The 17,680-nt window shown below is 29.4% G+C and overlaps 1 protein-coding gene across 1 annotated transcript; it reads right to left on the reverse strand.

Moving 5' to 3' along the window:
* Window positions 1-5,432: 5,432 nt before the first annotated feature.
* On the reverse strand, window positions 5,433-17,413 carry LOC114191795 (hydroxyisourate hydrolase-like). The gene is made up of 14 exons (XM_028081189.1): window positions 17,251-17,413; window positions 11,177-11,467; window positions 10,963-11,026; window positions 9,801-9,856; window positions 9,546-9,621; window positions 9,369-9,440; window positions 9,153-9,240; window positions 8,683-8,941; window positions 8,198-8,313; window positions 7,763-7,980; window positions 6,582-6,610; window positions 6,405-6,492; window positions 5,951-6,041; window positions 5,433-5,832 (listed from the first exon to the last, which is right to left on the reverse strand). Exons 2-14 carry the CDS (start codon window positions 11,423-11,425, stop codon window positions 5,586-5,588), a joined length of 1,653 nt encoding a protein of 550 aa, XP_027936990.1. The 5' UTR covers window positions 11,426-11,467; window positions 17,251-17,413; the 3' UTR covers window positions 5,433-5,585.
* Window positions 17,414-17,680: the final 267 nt, after the last annotated feature.

Here is a 17,680-nt window from a genome sequence, read left to right on the forward strand (position 1 = left end):
GCCCCAAACATCGTATGGCGCGACCCCCCGCCGGCGACAAGAATATGCCCCTGGACGACAGCGCAGGCGAAATCGAGGTCGTGGACGAACTGGCGTACGCTCTCGACGAATTCAGGGAACGATGGGATGCTGGAGATGGCAACTTAGGGCACAATTGTTCGTGAAGCTCGTCGGAGACCAGAAATTGGAGGTTGGTGCAGAGAGAAGAGAATTAGTGGTGGCAGAGCAGTAAACGTTCATGAAGAGAGAAGAGAATGCAAATGTTCGTGCAGAGGGAAGAAATTGTGGGAGATGATGAATAGGGTTCTTCGCAAATTGGGAATTATAACATGCTTAATGGCCTCGGTTCAATTAATAACCGAGGCCTAAAGCCTTTTATTGTCTCGGTCCATTAAAATACGGGACCAATAATACTGACGTTGGTGGCATTTTTGAAATTAGGGTTATCGGGTTGTCTTATAGGCTTCAATTCTTTTGTAACAGAGGTCTAAAATCCCTTACTGCACCGATTTTTAGTTTACCCAAGGCAATATAGTTGGACGAAATTGAAAAAATGTCACTGCCTCCTTATAGGCTTCGATTCCACTATAACCAAGGGCTATAAGGCGAAGTAAAATGTCAAATTTGAACTAATGTTGTCCATCTAAAGTATTTAGCTTCAATGCTCATTCATATAGCGGGAAATCTCCAAGTTCACCTCCTTTTGATCATAATGCATTTGTTTTTTAATTTAAAACTAAGACTTGTTGTAAATGATTGGTTACATGCAAGTCTTATCTTGTTATAAACCAACCAATTTTGTTGAATACTGGCTAATACTAATATTAGAGGAGGTCATGTTGCTTCTTGGTACATCGGCAAGTCTTGTTTAGTGTATTTTGTGTAACTTCCCATTAGGTTTTTCTCTTTTTTCCTTAAGAAAATTTGTAGAGAAAATTAAAAGAACCCTTATAGGATTGTTATAATGGTTTTTAATTAAAAGGGAGAGATGATAGAAGTTATCTATAACAAGAATTCAATTCTATATATTTGTTTTTAAGGCAACACTAAAACATACGCATTAAGGGACAATAGATGAAGGGTGCATCCTAATTGTTCCATAATGGAGGGTCTTTCTATTTAATAGTGACATGATTTTTTATATTATTTAATTTAATTAAATTTTGTGTTCTAAAATGGTTTCTAACATCCCAAGCCAATAAAATGAAGACAATGATGATTTTGTGTGCGTAAAACTATTAAGGAGAATTGTATTATGACTTTATTATGTTTTAGACATTACAGATAATATTTAAATTTTATTAATTTAATATTTTTTATATTGTAATTTGAGTGTTATTAACGGTGATTATTTTTTATATATTAGGTATCTGATCAGAAAAATATTTTTCGAGAAGAAACAAATGATCAACATTGATATCTACAATTGAATAATGTTATTTAATTTTCATTATGTTTAAGTCTATGATTGTGAACCAACATAATGTTTCACTAGTTTCACCTTTTAAACTTCATTATTTACACTATTTTACCTATAACTTGTAAACTTTGTTCTTTATTCTTTGTTTCTTGTTCCTTTAATGAATGTTGCATATAAATACCAAAATTTGAGAATATTTACCTTTTATCATTTTTTTTCCACTATCTCAAGATTTATGTGTGTTAAAAAAAAGCAATAGATGAAATTAATAGGGGTTTGAATCCCCAAGAAAAAGCACGGAAGAATAATAACTTACGTAGCACGAGTTTAAAACCCCACAGAATAATGAGAGTTTGAAATCATTGGAAGATAATATGGTTTAAAACCATTGGTAAGTAACAAAGGTTTGAGAAACTACAGGAAAGTAAAGTAACAATGGTTATAAAATCCCAGGAAAATTGTGATTTTTTTAGGGGTTACATTAATTTAAAATAAAAAAACAATTCACAAATAACATACTTATCTAGAAGTTACTAAAAACGTCAAATATAATTCTAACTAAAATGAACAAATATAGTGATATGCTACTAATAAGTAACTATAGAAATGCTTTTATCTGTGAAAATTTTAAGATATACAAGTATAAATAAAATTGAACAAATGTGGTTTTATATTTTTTTTCGTGGTTGCAAAAGGAAAAGAAAAAAATATCTAGAAGAGAATAGTATATTAAACGTTTACAGTTTCAATATTAGTTTTTATTCTCAATAAAAACAAAACACAGCCTTTTTAACTGTGATATAAAACTTTACTATTTTCATTTTGAGCATGAGAAATGAAAAATGAAATGTCACATCACTGTATATATTATTTTGATTACATTTTATCTTTCACAATATTATTTAAGAGTTTAACACTCAATATAAGAATTAAAACAATACAATTTTATTTTGGAGGAATTAGAAATATAAAAAAAGTCAAGGGACTAATAGAAAAGGATAAAATAGATGTAGTTTTTTTTATTTATTTTTTTAATTAATTATTTTAAAAAAATTTGTTATCCATATATCAAGTTCATGATGTATCATATGTCAATATGAATGTTACATGTGAGTTCAGTTTCAAATATGATTGTTTTATATTTAATTTTGTAAACTCCAATTTTCAGCTTAGAAGAGTTGGACCTGACCTTTTTGTAGGTCCTAGGCCAGTCCACCAGAGGACCTCAATACTCCTTTCAGCTCACTCATTCTACACTTGTCTTCTTTTTAGAAAATTGTCTCCCTTCCTCAAACACTCTTGACTCCAGAAAAGGGCTCTGTTAAGGCATCAACCATTTTCCATATCGGCTATTCGTTCTCTCGGGTAAGTTGAACTTCAACTTTGCTCTTCTCCTTTTCAAGTTTAAAAGCTTTATTTTTGTCTTGGGTTCCTCCTAGAACCTCATTTCTCAACTCTAGTTGTATTTGTTTTCAGCTCTGTAGCTTGCTCTAGTACTGTATTACTCTTGCTTGGGTTACCGCTCTTTGTGTTAGGATCCAAAAAGGTAAGGGAAGCTAGGTTTTAACGATTTAAAGTTTATTCTCTATGTTTTTGGTCTGTTGAATATTTTGGATACTTGAATGATATTATGGACCGTATGAAACTGGCTTGCTTGCATTCTTGTATGCTATTTTGAGTGGTGGTTTTGCTGCATACGAGTAACGGTGGCGAGTACTGTCATTCTCGCCCAAGCGAGCTCGTCTCGCTTCGGTGAGAGTAGCTGAAACTCGCCCTGGTTCTGCTCGAGCTTCTCGCTCAGGCGACAACTCTTGTTTTGAGCGACACACCGTCTCGCGCAGGTGAGAGTGGCTCGCCCAAGCGAGCGCTCGAGGAAACCAGTTGTGCTCTATGCTCGTGTCCTCGTCCAGGCGAGGGTCTTTGGTTTTGGGCGAGTGATGATCTCGCCCAGGCGAGATGATTTTGCCCAAGCGAGAGCTCGCAGAGTGCCACTGTTGCAGGCCTCGCTCAAGCGAGGATGCCTAGCTTAAGCGAGGCAGTCGTTGTTGCTTGGGCGAAGGCTCCTAGCCCAGGCGAGAGGGGGTGCAGATTCGATTGAGTTTTCTTTGATTTATCCATGGATTAGCTATATGTCATGAATATGCTTGGTTCCTTGATCTATATGCACTGAAATTTGGTATGTTAGCATGAGTAACACATGGAATTCTGTTTGGTTGGTTGAGAACTTGCATGAGAATTTAATGTTGAGATCACAAGTGGTGGTTATGGTATGAGGAACATGAATTTGGTGTGAGATAGGCGTAATTCCATAAGTCTCGTGGGAAGATCTGATGGTGGTGTGTAGTGTATACAATTAAGATGGGGATTCAAGTAAGGATCGCATCCCGAAATTCTAAAGGATCAGTGAGTCTCATGTAGAGCAAACCGATCCAAGTGGTGAGAGTAGCGGGAGGCTCTAGTCTTTGACAGGATAATGGTCTTAGATGCTTGAAGGCTAACCTTGTGTGTGGTAGGGTGAAACCCATTGGCAATGACTCTGCAGAGCAGTAGAGGCCACCACAAGTGCAAGCATCCAGTGAATCTGATCTTATTATATGTATCCGGATAATTGAGTCATAGTGTCCTACTTGTCTGCTATAACATGATTGAGTGCTTATTATGTTGCATATTTGGGATTGTTTTAAGTACTTGCCTACTGTAACATGTTAAAGTTATTTTACACTAGCTTACCCTTTATATTTTGTGTTTGTTCTTGCTTTATTTTCTTTTTGCGATGATCACCTTTTGGTGGGAGCAGATGGGAGAAATGTTCAAGGTGGTTCTGATGGTAGTAGTGGTGCAATATAGATTATCCTGTTAGTGGTGGCTCTTAGGAGCAGTTTCATGGCCATGGTGCCTTTTTGTAATAGCTCACTTTAGGAGCAACCCCTTTTGCAAACTGTTAAATGGTCAGCTTTTATGTTTAGTTCATGGCATTATGTTCTGATATGTATATTGTTCATCTGATTGCTCTTTATTATTAAAATTATGCGATGTTTTAATTTAGTAGATTTAATCTATTTAAATGGAACGTCACAAATTTGGTCTTTGTAATTTATTTTTTTCATTTAATTTAATTCCAATTTCTTAAAAAATAAAACAAATGTTGTCATTTTTCAAATAAATTCAAATTGAAACAAAATTTATTATTTATATCAATATTAATATTATACTGATATTTATATTAAAATTAACTTTTTTTAATTATTTTTAAATCAATTCTAACAATATCATTAGTTCCATTTAAATAACTTATTTTTAACTTTATAAAGTAATATAGATTAATGATATAATCGTTCTGAATACTTCTCTTTTTAGTTATGCATGTATGTGTTTGTTTATATCGATAATTAACTGTTTATTTTATATATGTAACATCTACCAACTAAGTCTGGCATAAAACATATTATAATAAGTTGTTTTCGTAAATTATACTTAAAAACTTGTAAACAAAAATAATGTTATCTTGATTAAATCAATTATTTATTTGGAGTTTTTAATATGACATTCAATACTCATATACAACTCCTTATATATATATATATATATATATATATATATATATATATATATATATATATATATATATATATATATATATATATATATATATATATATATATATTCACGAGTATTATATATTTGCATAATTTTTGAAATTCAAAGTTTCCAAAAAAGAATATGCACAAAAGATTTAACAAAATAATATTAGATTAATAATTTATTATATATAGAGAGAGAAATATGATTATATACTAAAAATATTAGAGACCTTTTATATTATGTAAATTAGAGATCTATTAAATTATTTTGGAGGATTATGTATTTGAAAAAGTAAGGAGAATCTTAATGAGCAATAAGTAAGGTATAATTATATTTTTCTAATAGATAAATAAAAATCTCAAAAAAAAAAAAAAAAAACTCTTACTGGTCTACCAATAGGTTAGACCATTTTTTCATAAAAACATGTCACTGCCAAACACTACACTGTTATTTGAAATCCCTTGTCTTTAGCATGGCATATCATACCCCATTACCTATGGGGCTTTACTTGTCAGCTCTCTCTATGCTTTCTCCAAGTTTATTCTTATGTTATGTATTTTCATGATAACAAACAAAGAACCTATTACTCAAATAAGTGACCAATTGAAACGAGCGAGGGATCCTTCTCAAGTTCAACACTTCCAACTATAAAACTGCTTCTATTCTTCAAAAATCGGCTGTACCATTTTGCAGAGAGCTTTGGATATCTTTTCAACTCTGGATCTTCCCTATCAACATAGTATAGGCCATAGCTAGATTTGTATCCATCCAACAACTCGAACAAATCCAGAAAAGACCAGACAAAATACCCCTTTATGTTTATTCCGTCCCTGAGAAATTTTGGGGAGATGGAGAATACCAGAGAACGCATCAGAGGTGTTTATGGGAACACTTACAGTAAAAAATTGTTATATATTTATTACATGAATTAGAGCAGTGGTAACATACCTCAAGGCATCAAGCACTCCACCAATATGTCCATGCAAGTATTTCACTCTTGACACGTCTTGTAGTGACGAATTACTTGGTGTCCGTTGACCTAACAACCCAAGATTTAATCAGTAACTCATTTAAACTTATCATGTTTCGCATGAGTAACCTGCATATCATCAGCGGGATTTTCTAGTTTAACATTGAAACAAATGTACTAAAATATTTTGAGTAAAGTTCCACACAACTAAGTCTAAAGGTGGTTTATATAGAAAAATACAAGTGAAGCGCAGTATGACATTAACCAATGACATTGTTAGTCGGGTATATTAATAAAATGTGTAAATAGTTTAAGCAGGAATGAGCAGATTGAAACAAAACTTAATATTCAACCGTATAACATCAAGTGTTGATTTTGCTACAAAATATTCATTGCAATTATATGTAATCTTAGAGAGAGGGAGAGAGAGACCATTTTCATGAATGAATATAGGAGGATTTCCATAAAGGAGCTTGAATTTATTCAATTCTTCCAGCATAATCCACGGTATGATAGGGTACTGAATCATGAAAGTGACAAGACAGTTATTTGCACAATGGATAATTAAAAAATAGAACCAATTTAAGTGATTTTTTATTTTATTGTTACCTCTTCATTTGAAAACAGATCCACTCCTGCTGCAAAACCAGAAAAACGGCCAGTCATGATTGTTGACAACAACTCTTTCTCTCTAATATTATTACTTGCTTAACCAAACAATGAGAAGTACATGGACTATTTATAGAATCTTAGATATAGTCCTTCAATTACATGCATAAAATATATTCATTACCTAGATCATAATTAATGAACTTTATTGAATGACACAATCGCACTCCTAACCTTTGCAATCTAATAAGACACTTAATACTACTAACACTATTAAACGCAACAAGTCACATTTAAGTTTATCCAACAAAATTCCCGTAAACTTAAATGTTTCTTTTGTCTTTCATCTTCTTCCCTTTAAATGTTTCTTTTATCTTTCATCTTCTTCCCTTCATCCCGACTTTGCCAAATGCAGCCCACACCATGCTTGTTCCTTTCGTTAATAGTCATAAACCGTATGGTTCAATAGACTAGTTACCCATAATTTAGATTCCCAATCATAAACAAAAGCTAGTCAACCAACTTAAGGAATTCCTATGGAAGTGATTAAAAAAATTGTGATACATTTATTACATGAATTAGAGCATGGTAAAACACCTCCAAATTCCCACGCCTTTTTCACACCAAATTCATCATTCATTTGGAGTCGCCACTTTTCATCTTACTCTTCCAATGCAGCTCTAAGATCTCTCTCTTGCAAAACCTGCTTTCTTCTCTCGAAGCTTGCCTATAACTCTACATGGATTATTTATAAGCCCTTAGATATGGCCCTCCAACTACATGCATTAAATACAGCCACTACCTAAACCATACTTAATAAATTCTATTGCATGTCACAATCATTACTGTAAATAAACATTGCTAACCTTTGCAATCTTCTAAGACACTTAATTCTACCACACTATTAAATATAACAACCTACATTTAAGTTTACCCAACATTTATAATGTTAAATCATTGTACCACTGTGCCAAACTTTATATTATTCTTTTCATAATATCAAATAGATCATTAGGTTATGTAAGGGGTATTACCACCTATGATCAAAAAGATTAAGATTAAGTGCTTATAAGCTTTTTTTTTCATAATATACTGTTCAAATTTATCACTTCTACTCAACTAACTCATTTGAATTTTTAACTCTTTAATCTCTTACTAAGGAAGACTAACAAGGTACTTACAAAACATTGTAGCGGTGTCTGCGGTGAAATCTCTCAGTGGATTCTTAAGGCTGTCAGAATTATCTGTGACATTGATGCCGGTGTAGTAATTGACTCCTATAAAGTCAAATGAATCCTTGAGTTGTTCAGATTCACGAGGTGTGAAGGCCGGAATTCTTACACCTGCATTTGTCTTCATGGAAATTGGATAGTCTCCATATACCAAGGGTTCCATAACCCTGTAATAGTAAAGCATTCTTGTAAAGCTGCCATGTTTATTATTATTTGACATATTGGTATGTCCAATTAAAGAAACCAATGTTTACGAAGTTAGAATAGCATGAGAAGGGTAACTACGGAACTTCAGTCATAAATAAGCACCTATCTTAAGGGAACAACTTAAGAATAAGTGGAAAAAAGAAGTAAAACGAACAAATTTTACGGTGTGTTGCTTACCAACCAACCAAAAAGTCACGAGCTCGTTCAGTTGCTGCCCTGTCTTTCTCTGTATTTGTTTGAGGTGAAATCGCATACAAGAAGACAGTGGTACCAACAAATCCATGTTGTTTGTTCTGCAATGTTCAATTAGTTTCTCAGAAAAGGAGAACATTCTTTGCTAACAAAGTTTGGATGTGAGAAGAAAAAAAGTCAATATATAGAGATTGAAAATCAGATAAGGATGTTAAGTTTAAGAATTTAAGTTTTATGCATTATTAGTAAACAACATTGAAATGGTCAATTAACATAGAACCACATTAGGTATAACTTTTAGGTAATAACAATTTCTGAAGAGATAATAATTCAAAAACTTTTCACCCTAATAAAGAATACAAAATTTGTGATGTATTACGTTGTAGACTAATCTTTTTAAGTTTAGTGCAAAGTGTATTTGCTGAAAATTTTTCCATTTAAACATATATATGTAAGATTAGGTGACATACCCTGTATTTTCTCCGGTACAATTTGACAGCTGAAGAGTGAGCTAACAAAATATGATGAACTGCCAAGTAGGGTTCATATGTGGAGTTGCCCCTATTACTCTTTATAGCACAAAATGGGGGAGAACATCGTTGAGGTGGGCAGGTTCCCTGATCATAACCACATAAGCCAAAAACGTTGGGTTCGTTCACAGTGGTCCAATACAAGACTCTGTCGCCAAACTCTCTAAAACATACATCAGCATAGTATGTGAAGTCTCCTCTGCAATTACATCCAAGTAACTTATGTATTAGTTTTTATCCATACAAAAAATTAATTTCACATCTGACATTTTCTCTTACGTCCATCTCAAAATTTAACAATTCGACATAGTAATGAAATAAAAATTATTAAATAAAAAATTAATAAAAGTACTAATTTGTAAAGGAGTAGTTAGAATTTGCCTATAAGGAGCAAGAGATGAGAAGCATACATGATGTCACGACTAAGCCATCCTCCATATTCATCTTCAAGAACCTGTGGAAGGTCATAGTTGTGTAACGTCACATGTGGTTGGATTCCTGCTCCGGGGAAATAGGGCAACCAGCTATATCAGTTGTAGAATTATAGAATAGATTTCAAATTTGTTTATTTATTTCAAATTTGTTAACTTTGCAAGATATTTAAGAAACCCGAATTTAAGTGTAACCATTGCTGATGAGGTGATTGATGAGATTGTTGTAGTACTGTAATCCTTTGGGATTGACGGGTCCTCTACCATCTGAGGAGAAATATAAGCTTTTTCAAAGTGTTGAGAAAGGTTTTACCCTACAAACATATATAGATATATAAAATAAAATTGAAGGGTTTGTGTTGAGTATCATACTTGGTAACAGTCTGGACCAAGAAATGGAAAATCTATAGGCTTCAAGCCCTGTTTCCACCATTAGCTTCACATCTTCCTGCATTACATATATTTTAGGGAAAACATTTCAAATCATACGATACTACAGTGATGCTTTAACGGCTGAACAAAATAGTGTCTCAAGCTTCTCTGATCTTCCACAAATGCGAGAATCACAACACATGGAATAATGCTCTAACGGGCAAATAAAAAAATATTAAGGATAAGCGTATTCACTTTATACTTGTGGTACCCATCACATGCTACATCTCCATTTTCTCCCTGCATATATCCTGTTCATTAAAAATTATTGCATGAGACTGAAATTTTAAGTGAATAATGATTGGTATGTAACTGAGAATGTAAAACTAGATTAGTAAATTTATGTTCCCTGGTTTTTCATCACTCTCATTTACGTTTCAATAAATCTGCATATGAGTATTTATTTGAGGAAGTTATTATAATTTCTTGTAATATACCCCGATTAAAACACATAATTTATATATATATATATATATATATATATAAATAATATTTTATTAAAATAATAATGATGATATACATACCCTATTAAAGGTATCTCGATGTATTTTAAATTAAATTAAAATAAACATATATCTATGAATTTATTCTTTTAAATTGTCATATTATGTTGGATTTTAATTCCCTCAAGTTAATTATATTTTCAACTTTGCCGAATATGCATCCTTAAAGATTAAAAAAAATACAAGCTAAACAAAATTTCAACATTCTAAAATACATCACCCCGCAGTTTATTTTCTATCAAATTTTAAGTTTTACAAATTTTTACTTTAGGAAGCACAGTTCTCAAAAACTACAATGAATTTGATTAGTTACCCCACCTTATGTTTTTAATAGATTTCATTGAAAAAAAAATATATATGTTGGATCCAAAAATAATAAGAAAACACAAGAATAAGAATAAAAACAAAATACTATACTATTAAAACTAACATTAGATAAGAGTTTTTTTTTTCAAGAATAAGCAAAATAGGTGACAATTGAGTGAAAAAATAATGAATAAGTATTAATTTTTTTTCTTCTTCATTATATGAGAATGAAAAATAAGCTGACCAACACAAAAGAGAAAAAAATATCTTAAAAAAAATTCATTTTTTATTATACTTAATTTTATATTTTACTATCTATTAATATTAATGATATGTTTTATAGAAAAAAATTACATACACATAATTTTAAGAGTTTTAGGGTGTCCAGGGCATCTGGCTCCCATATGCTCCGCCATGTTAAATATGTATAAATATTAGTTTAATTTTGATTTATTGTTCGGAATTTTGAAAAAATATAATAAATCTATATTTATATAAAATCGGTAAGAAGATTGGAAAAAGAAGAGTGAAAGGAGAAAGAAAGGAACCAGCGTGCGTAAATGTATCCCATATGCTACTACTTCTTCCCTCTGTGTTAACAGCTCCTTCCACCTGTTTACAATAATAACAGCAACAACACGTTTAGATTAGCGATTTCTTGCTACTGCAACGTATATATAATAGAAAGGTAAAAAAAAAAAAAATGCTGATAAAAAAAAAAAAGGTAAAAAAATGATCAAATAAGAGGAATTCAGTAGAAACCTGGTAAGCAGAGGTGCCTGAACCGAAAATGAAATCGACGGGGAAATCGTCCCTGCTGTAGGTATCGGCGCCGGCAACTCTTCCGAAAGCCAAGTTTAGAAGTAAGAAAGAGAGGATGAAAGCGTTGGTGTGTGGTGTTTCCATCGATTCACCCCACATTTGGCTCTCGCTTTCTAATTTCAACGCGCCACGGATAACATTTATTGGAAGCGGATAGGATTGTGCAAAAACTGAGTGATCCTGGCACATCGCCTTCGCCTTTCAACTTACTGACAGGGACGTACCTACGTTCTGACCAAGGGAGCCATGGTTCCGTAAGTTTTTAATTTTAAATTTTGTATACATATTTATATATTTATATGTTATTTTTATTAATATATATATATATATATATATATTATTTATGTATTAAATTATGTACATTTTAAAAAATAAAATAATTGGCTTAATTACTCTAATTGGTTCCAAAATTTCAAAATGGTATTCACTTTTAAGTTTGTCTCAATCTACATCAATGTAATACTATCCGTTAAGTTTTTCACTTTTAAGTTTGTCTCAATCTGTATCAATGTAATACCATCCGTTAAGTTGAGTACCTTGCCACGTGTCAGTCTCGGTTTTTTTTTTTTTTTTTTTAAATTGTCACGTGTCAAATCCTTAATATATATATATATATATATATATATATATGTGTGTGTGTGTGTGTTCTATTTTTTATATACTAATTTTTTTTAAATTATTTATGTCACGTGTCACGTTAATATTGTGTTACGTGTCAAGTCAGTAAGGTGACACGTGTCAAGTTATAATATGAATCTCAATTTGGTCTATATATTTGTTATTTTTATTATATTTCAGTCCATTTTTAAAAAAAAAAATTTAAATATATTTATTTTAACTTTTTACAAAATTGTTTTAAAATTTTATATTTAAATTTATTAAATTTTTATTTTTAAACCAACTCTAACATTTGTATATAAATTATTTAAAACAATTTTGTAACAAGTTAAAATAAATATTTTAAAATTTTAAAACAAAATATAAGTAAAGTTTAATGTAAAATATAAATTTAAATAAACTTAATATTATTAAAAAGTTTAATAAAAAAATCATTATAAAATTTATATAAAAGTTAAATTTAGTCTCAATTTGGAGAGGATGGAATTGAAAATTAAAAAAATTGACTGAAATATAATCAAAAAAACAAATATATAGACCAAAGTGAGATTCAAACAATAACTTGACACTTGTCACCTTACTGACTTGACACGCGGCACAATATTGACATGACACGTGGCATAAATAATTTTCAAAAAACAAATAAAAAAAATAAAAAAAAATCGAAAAAAATGAAGAGATGACATGTGACACATCTTTAACACTGTTAACACCATACTAATGGAATGAGTAGAGATGGCAAATAAACTCGTCCCCGTGGGTATTGCTCGAACCTGTCTCTGTTTTGACGGAGAATCCCCGCATTGACTGGGTATGGGTATGGGTATTGGTATGGGGAATCTCCGACTTTTTCAGTTGGGTATGAGGATGGGTATGGGGATGTACATATCCCCGCCATAATACCCATCCCCGCCATATCTCCATTCTCGTTTCCATTATTAAAATATTCATAATTAATTAAAGTAACCCTATATATATATATATATATATATATATATATATATATATATATATATATATATTCTATTTTTTATTTCTTTTAATATATATATATATATATATATATATATGTGTGTGTGTGTTCTATTTTTTATTTCTTTTAATTATTTGGTTTGTCATGAAATTCATTCGCATTTCCAATATATTTTTTATCTTATCATAATCTTATGTAATTATGTTAGAATGATGTATGTTAATTAAAAAAAATTTATGCCTCACATTTGAATATTTCTATTATTTTTTAATATTTTTATTTATTATATATTTTCCTTTCACATGAGAATGTTTATACTCTCAATTTAAGGTAATATAATTTTTTTTACTTATTATTATTATTAATTTTTGTTTAATTTGAAGAACTTTTTTGTTTCATTAAAATAATTTTCGTTATTTTTCGACCATTGAGTATATATGTTGATATTTGAAAAGTTTTCTTAGTTCTCTAAGATATTTTTCATCTTATCATACCTTAATTATACATTTGATTTCCTTTGTGCGATTTATTTCGATACTCTCAAATTATTTCTAAAACACACATTTGTTAATTTTTTAATATTTTTATTTATTGTTTTTATTTTCATCATGTAGAATAATATTTCGATATATTCTATCTAATTATTTTTTATTTTATAACTCATTATTAATCATACTGTAATTTTTTCACTTTAAATTATGTTTGAAGTGGTTAAAATTATATATATATATAATGATATTTAGGAATAGTATATAATAATTCACTACAAGAAAATTACGAAATAATGATTGATTTAGTAAGTAACCCATATTAGTCACTATTTTTTGTCATTGGTGGTAGTAGTTGATTTATTGTCTGAATCAATGATTAAATTAGTAACCATGATCGAATCGGATTTAGTGACCAATTTAATTACTAATTTATTTGTAATTTAATGACAAATTTTTTGGTCACTAATGATATTTCTATTTAATTTTAACCACTTCAAACATAATTTAATAATTAGTTTTCTAAGATATTTTTCATCTTATCATACCTTAATTATACATTTGAATTTCCTTTGTGCGATTTCTTTTCATAGGCTTTCAAATTATTTCTAAAACACACATTCGTTAGTTTTTTAATATTTTTATTTATTGTTTATTTTCATCATGTAGAATAATATTTCGATATATTCTATCTAATTATTTGTTATTTTATAACTTATTATTAATCATGCTGTAATTTTTTCACTTTAATTGTATAAATAACTTTTATTTACTACAATATAAAAATTTAATGTAATTGCTATGAATATTTTTTTGTCACTATCCAACATATATTGAAGTTCAAAAAATACAAAATCTATGTCAAAATTTTATTATTATGTTTATTATTTGTTCTATGTGTCATTTTGATCAAGTGATGTATTATAACTTTTATTAGTGTATAAAAAAGAGATTCATTAGAATTTAAAAATTTGAAGTAAACAAACATTTAAAATATATTTTAATTTGATTATTTATTTTTCCTTTTATATTTTTTGAAATATTTTTTAATTTTATCAACTAAGTTCATCAATGTTGCAGTTTGCAAATTTAATAAATGTTTTGGTTCTCATAAAATTTTATTTGGTATTCTAATATATAATGTAGATAATTATAATTTATTTCAAAGTATTTGATATGGAAGAAACAATCATCCTCCTAATATTGAATATTTGATAATATTATGTTTTCTTTACCGTAATTTTTTTTCTTTTATAAAAATTAATATTGAAGTAGTTAGAACATGAGTACGGGTATGAGTACGAGATTATACCTAGGGATGGCAACGGGGCGGGGCGGGGACGGGTTTCGCTATCCCATACCCATCCCCGCATAAAAAATTCATCCCCATCCCCATACCCAAACCCAACGGGTATCAAACTTTTTCCCATCCCCATCCCCATCGGGTAACGGGTATAATCTCGTACCCATACCCGTACCCGTGTTCTAACTACTTTAATATTAATTTTTATAAAAGAAAAAAAATTACGGTAAAGAAAACATAATATTATGAAATATTAATATTATGAGGATTTTCTTCGATGCCAAATACCTTAAAATAAATTATAATTGTTTACATTTTATATTAGAATACCAAATAAAATTTCATGTGAACCAAAACATTTATTAAATTTGCAAACTACAACATTGATGAACTTAGTTGATAAAATTAAAAAATATTTCAAAAAAATATAAAAGGAAAACAAATATTCAAATTAAAATATATTTTAAATGTTTGTTTACTTCAATTTTTTAAATTCTAATGAATCTCTTTTTTATACACTAATAAAAGTTATAATATATCACTTGATCAAAATGACACAAAAAACAAATAATAAACATAATAATAAAAGGAAAACAAATATTCAAATTAAAATATATTTTAAATGTTTGTTTACTTCAATTTTTTAAATTATAATGAATCTCTTTTTTATACACTAATAAAATCTATAATACATCACTTGATCAAAATGACACAAAGAACAAATAATAAACATAATAATAAAATTTTGACATAGATTTTGTATCTTTTGAACTTCAATATATGTTGGATAGTGACAAAAAAATATTCATAGCAATTACATTAAATTTTTATATTGTAGTAAATAAAAGTTATTTATACAATTAAAGTGAAAAAAATTACAGTATGATTAATAGTGAGTTATAAAATAACAAATAATTAGATAGAATATATCGAAATATTATTCTACATGATGAAAATAAACAATAAATAAAAATATTAAAAAACTAACAAATGTGTGTTTTAAAAATAATTTGAGAGATTATCGAAAGAAATCGTACAAAAGAAATCAAATGTATAATTAAGGTATGATAAGATGAAAAATACCTTAGAGAACTAATTATTAAATTATGTTTGAAGTGGTTAAAATTAAATAGAAATATCATTAGTGACCAAAAAATTTGTCATTAAATTACAAATAAATTAGTAATTAAATTGGTCACTAAATTAAGTACCGATTCGATCATTGAATCGGTCACTAATTTAGTCATTGATTCAGACAATAAATCAACTACTACCACTAATGACGAAAAATCAGTCACCATTTCATGTTTTTCTTGTAGTGAATTATCATATACTATTCCTAAATATCATTATATATATATATATATATATATATATATATATATATATATATATATATATATATATATATATATATATATAATTTTAACCACTTCAAACAGAATTTAAAGTGAAAAAATTACATTATGATTAATAATGAGTTATAAAACAAAAAATAATTAGATAGAATATATCGAAATATTATTCTACATGATGAAAATAAAAACAATAAATAAAAATATTAAAAAACTAACAAATGTGTGTTTTAGAAATAATTTGAGAGACTATCGAAAAAAAACAAATCAAATGCATAACTAAGGTATGATAAGACGAAAAATATCTTAGAGAATTAAGAAAACTTTTCAAATATCAACATATATACTTAATGGTTGAAAAATAACGAAAATTATTTTAATGAAAAAAAAGAGTTCTTCAAATTAAACAAAAATTAATAATAATAATAAGTAAATATTTTTTTATATTACCCTAAATTGAGAGTATAAACATTCTCATGTGAAAGAAAAATTTATAATAAATAAAAATATTAAAAATAATATAAATATTCAAATGTGAGGCATAATTTTTTTTAATTAACATACATCATTTTAACATAATTACATAAAGGTTATGATAAGATAAAAAATATATTGGAGATGAGAATGAGTTTCATGACAAATGAAATAATTAAAAGAAATAAAAAATAGAAAAAATATATATATATATATAGGGGTTACTTGATTAATTGTGAATATTTTAATAATTTAAACGAGAATGGAGATATGGCGGGGACGGGTATTATGGCGGGTATATGTACATCCCCATACCCATCCCCATACCCAACTGAAAAAGTCGGGGATTCCCCATACCCGTACCCATACCCAGTCAATGCGGGGATTCCCCGTCAAAACGGGGACGGGTTCGGGCAATACCCACAGGGACGGGTTTATTTGCCATCTCTTATACCCGTTACCCGGTGGGGATGGGGATGGGACAAAAGTCTGATACCTGTAGGGTTTGGGTATGGGAATGGGGATGGATTTTTTTATGCAGGGATGAGTATGGAATAGCGAAACCCGTCCCCATCCCGTTGTCATCCCTAAGAATGAACCTAATTGTTACACTTATAAAAATTAATTTTAATATTAAAAAATATTTAAAAACTTTTTTAATATGCTAAAATTAATGGACATACCAAATAAACACTACTAAAAATCGTCACTACAGTCCGAATTTCTGTAACCGCAACGTAACAGAATAATAAAAGAAAAACGATGAAATGAGATGCAAAAATATAGAGGAATTCAGGCTGAACCTGGTAAGCAGAGGTGCCTGAACCGAAAACAAAATCGGCCGGAAAATCATCTCTGTTATAGGTATCGGCACCGATAACTCTCCCCAAAACCAAATTCAGAAGCAAGAAACCGAGAATGATAGCGTTGCTGAAGCATGTGTGTGGTGCTTCCATCGTCTCACGAAACATTTGATTTCAACCTCATCATGGACAACATTTGTTTCAAGTGGAAACGAATGTGCCAAAACGGGTGGTCCATGGGATTCGTCTTTCCATTATTGGTGTGTTGATGTTGAAATTAAGATCGGTATTGTTCCCACCCCTTCACGCATTTTTCTTATGTTTTCAACAAATTATTTCTTTCTAAGTTAAAATAAACTTATCTACTTATTTATGGCGTATCCTTTCAGTGTTGTTAGAATACGTTTACTATAAAAGTTATATAATATTT

The sequence above is a fragment of the Vigna unguiculata genome, chromosome 7 (genome assembly GCF_004118075.2).
Source record: "Vigna unguiculata cultivar IT97K-499-35 chromosome 7, ASM411807v1, whole genome shotgun sequence".
Lineage (NCBI taxonomy): Eukaryota > Viridiplantae > Streptophyta > Magnoliopsida > Fabales > Fabaceae > Vigna > Vigna unguiculata.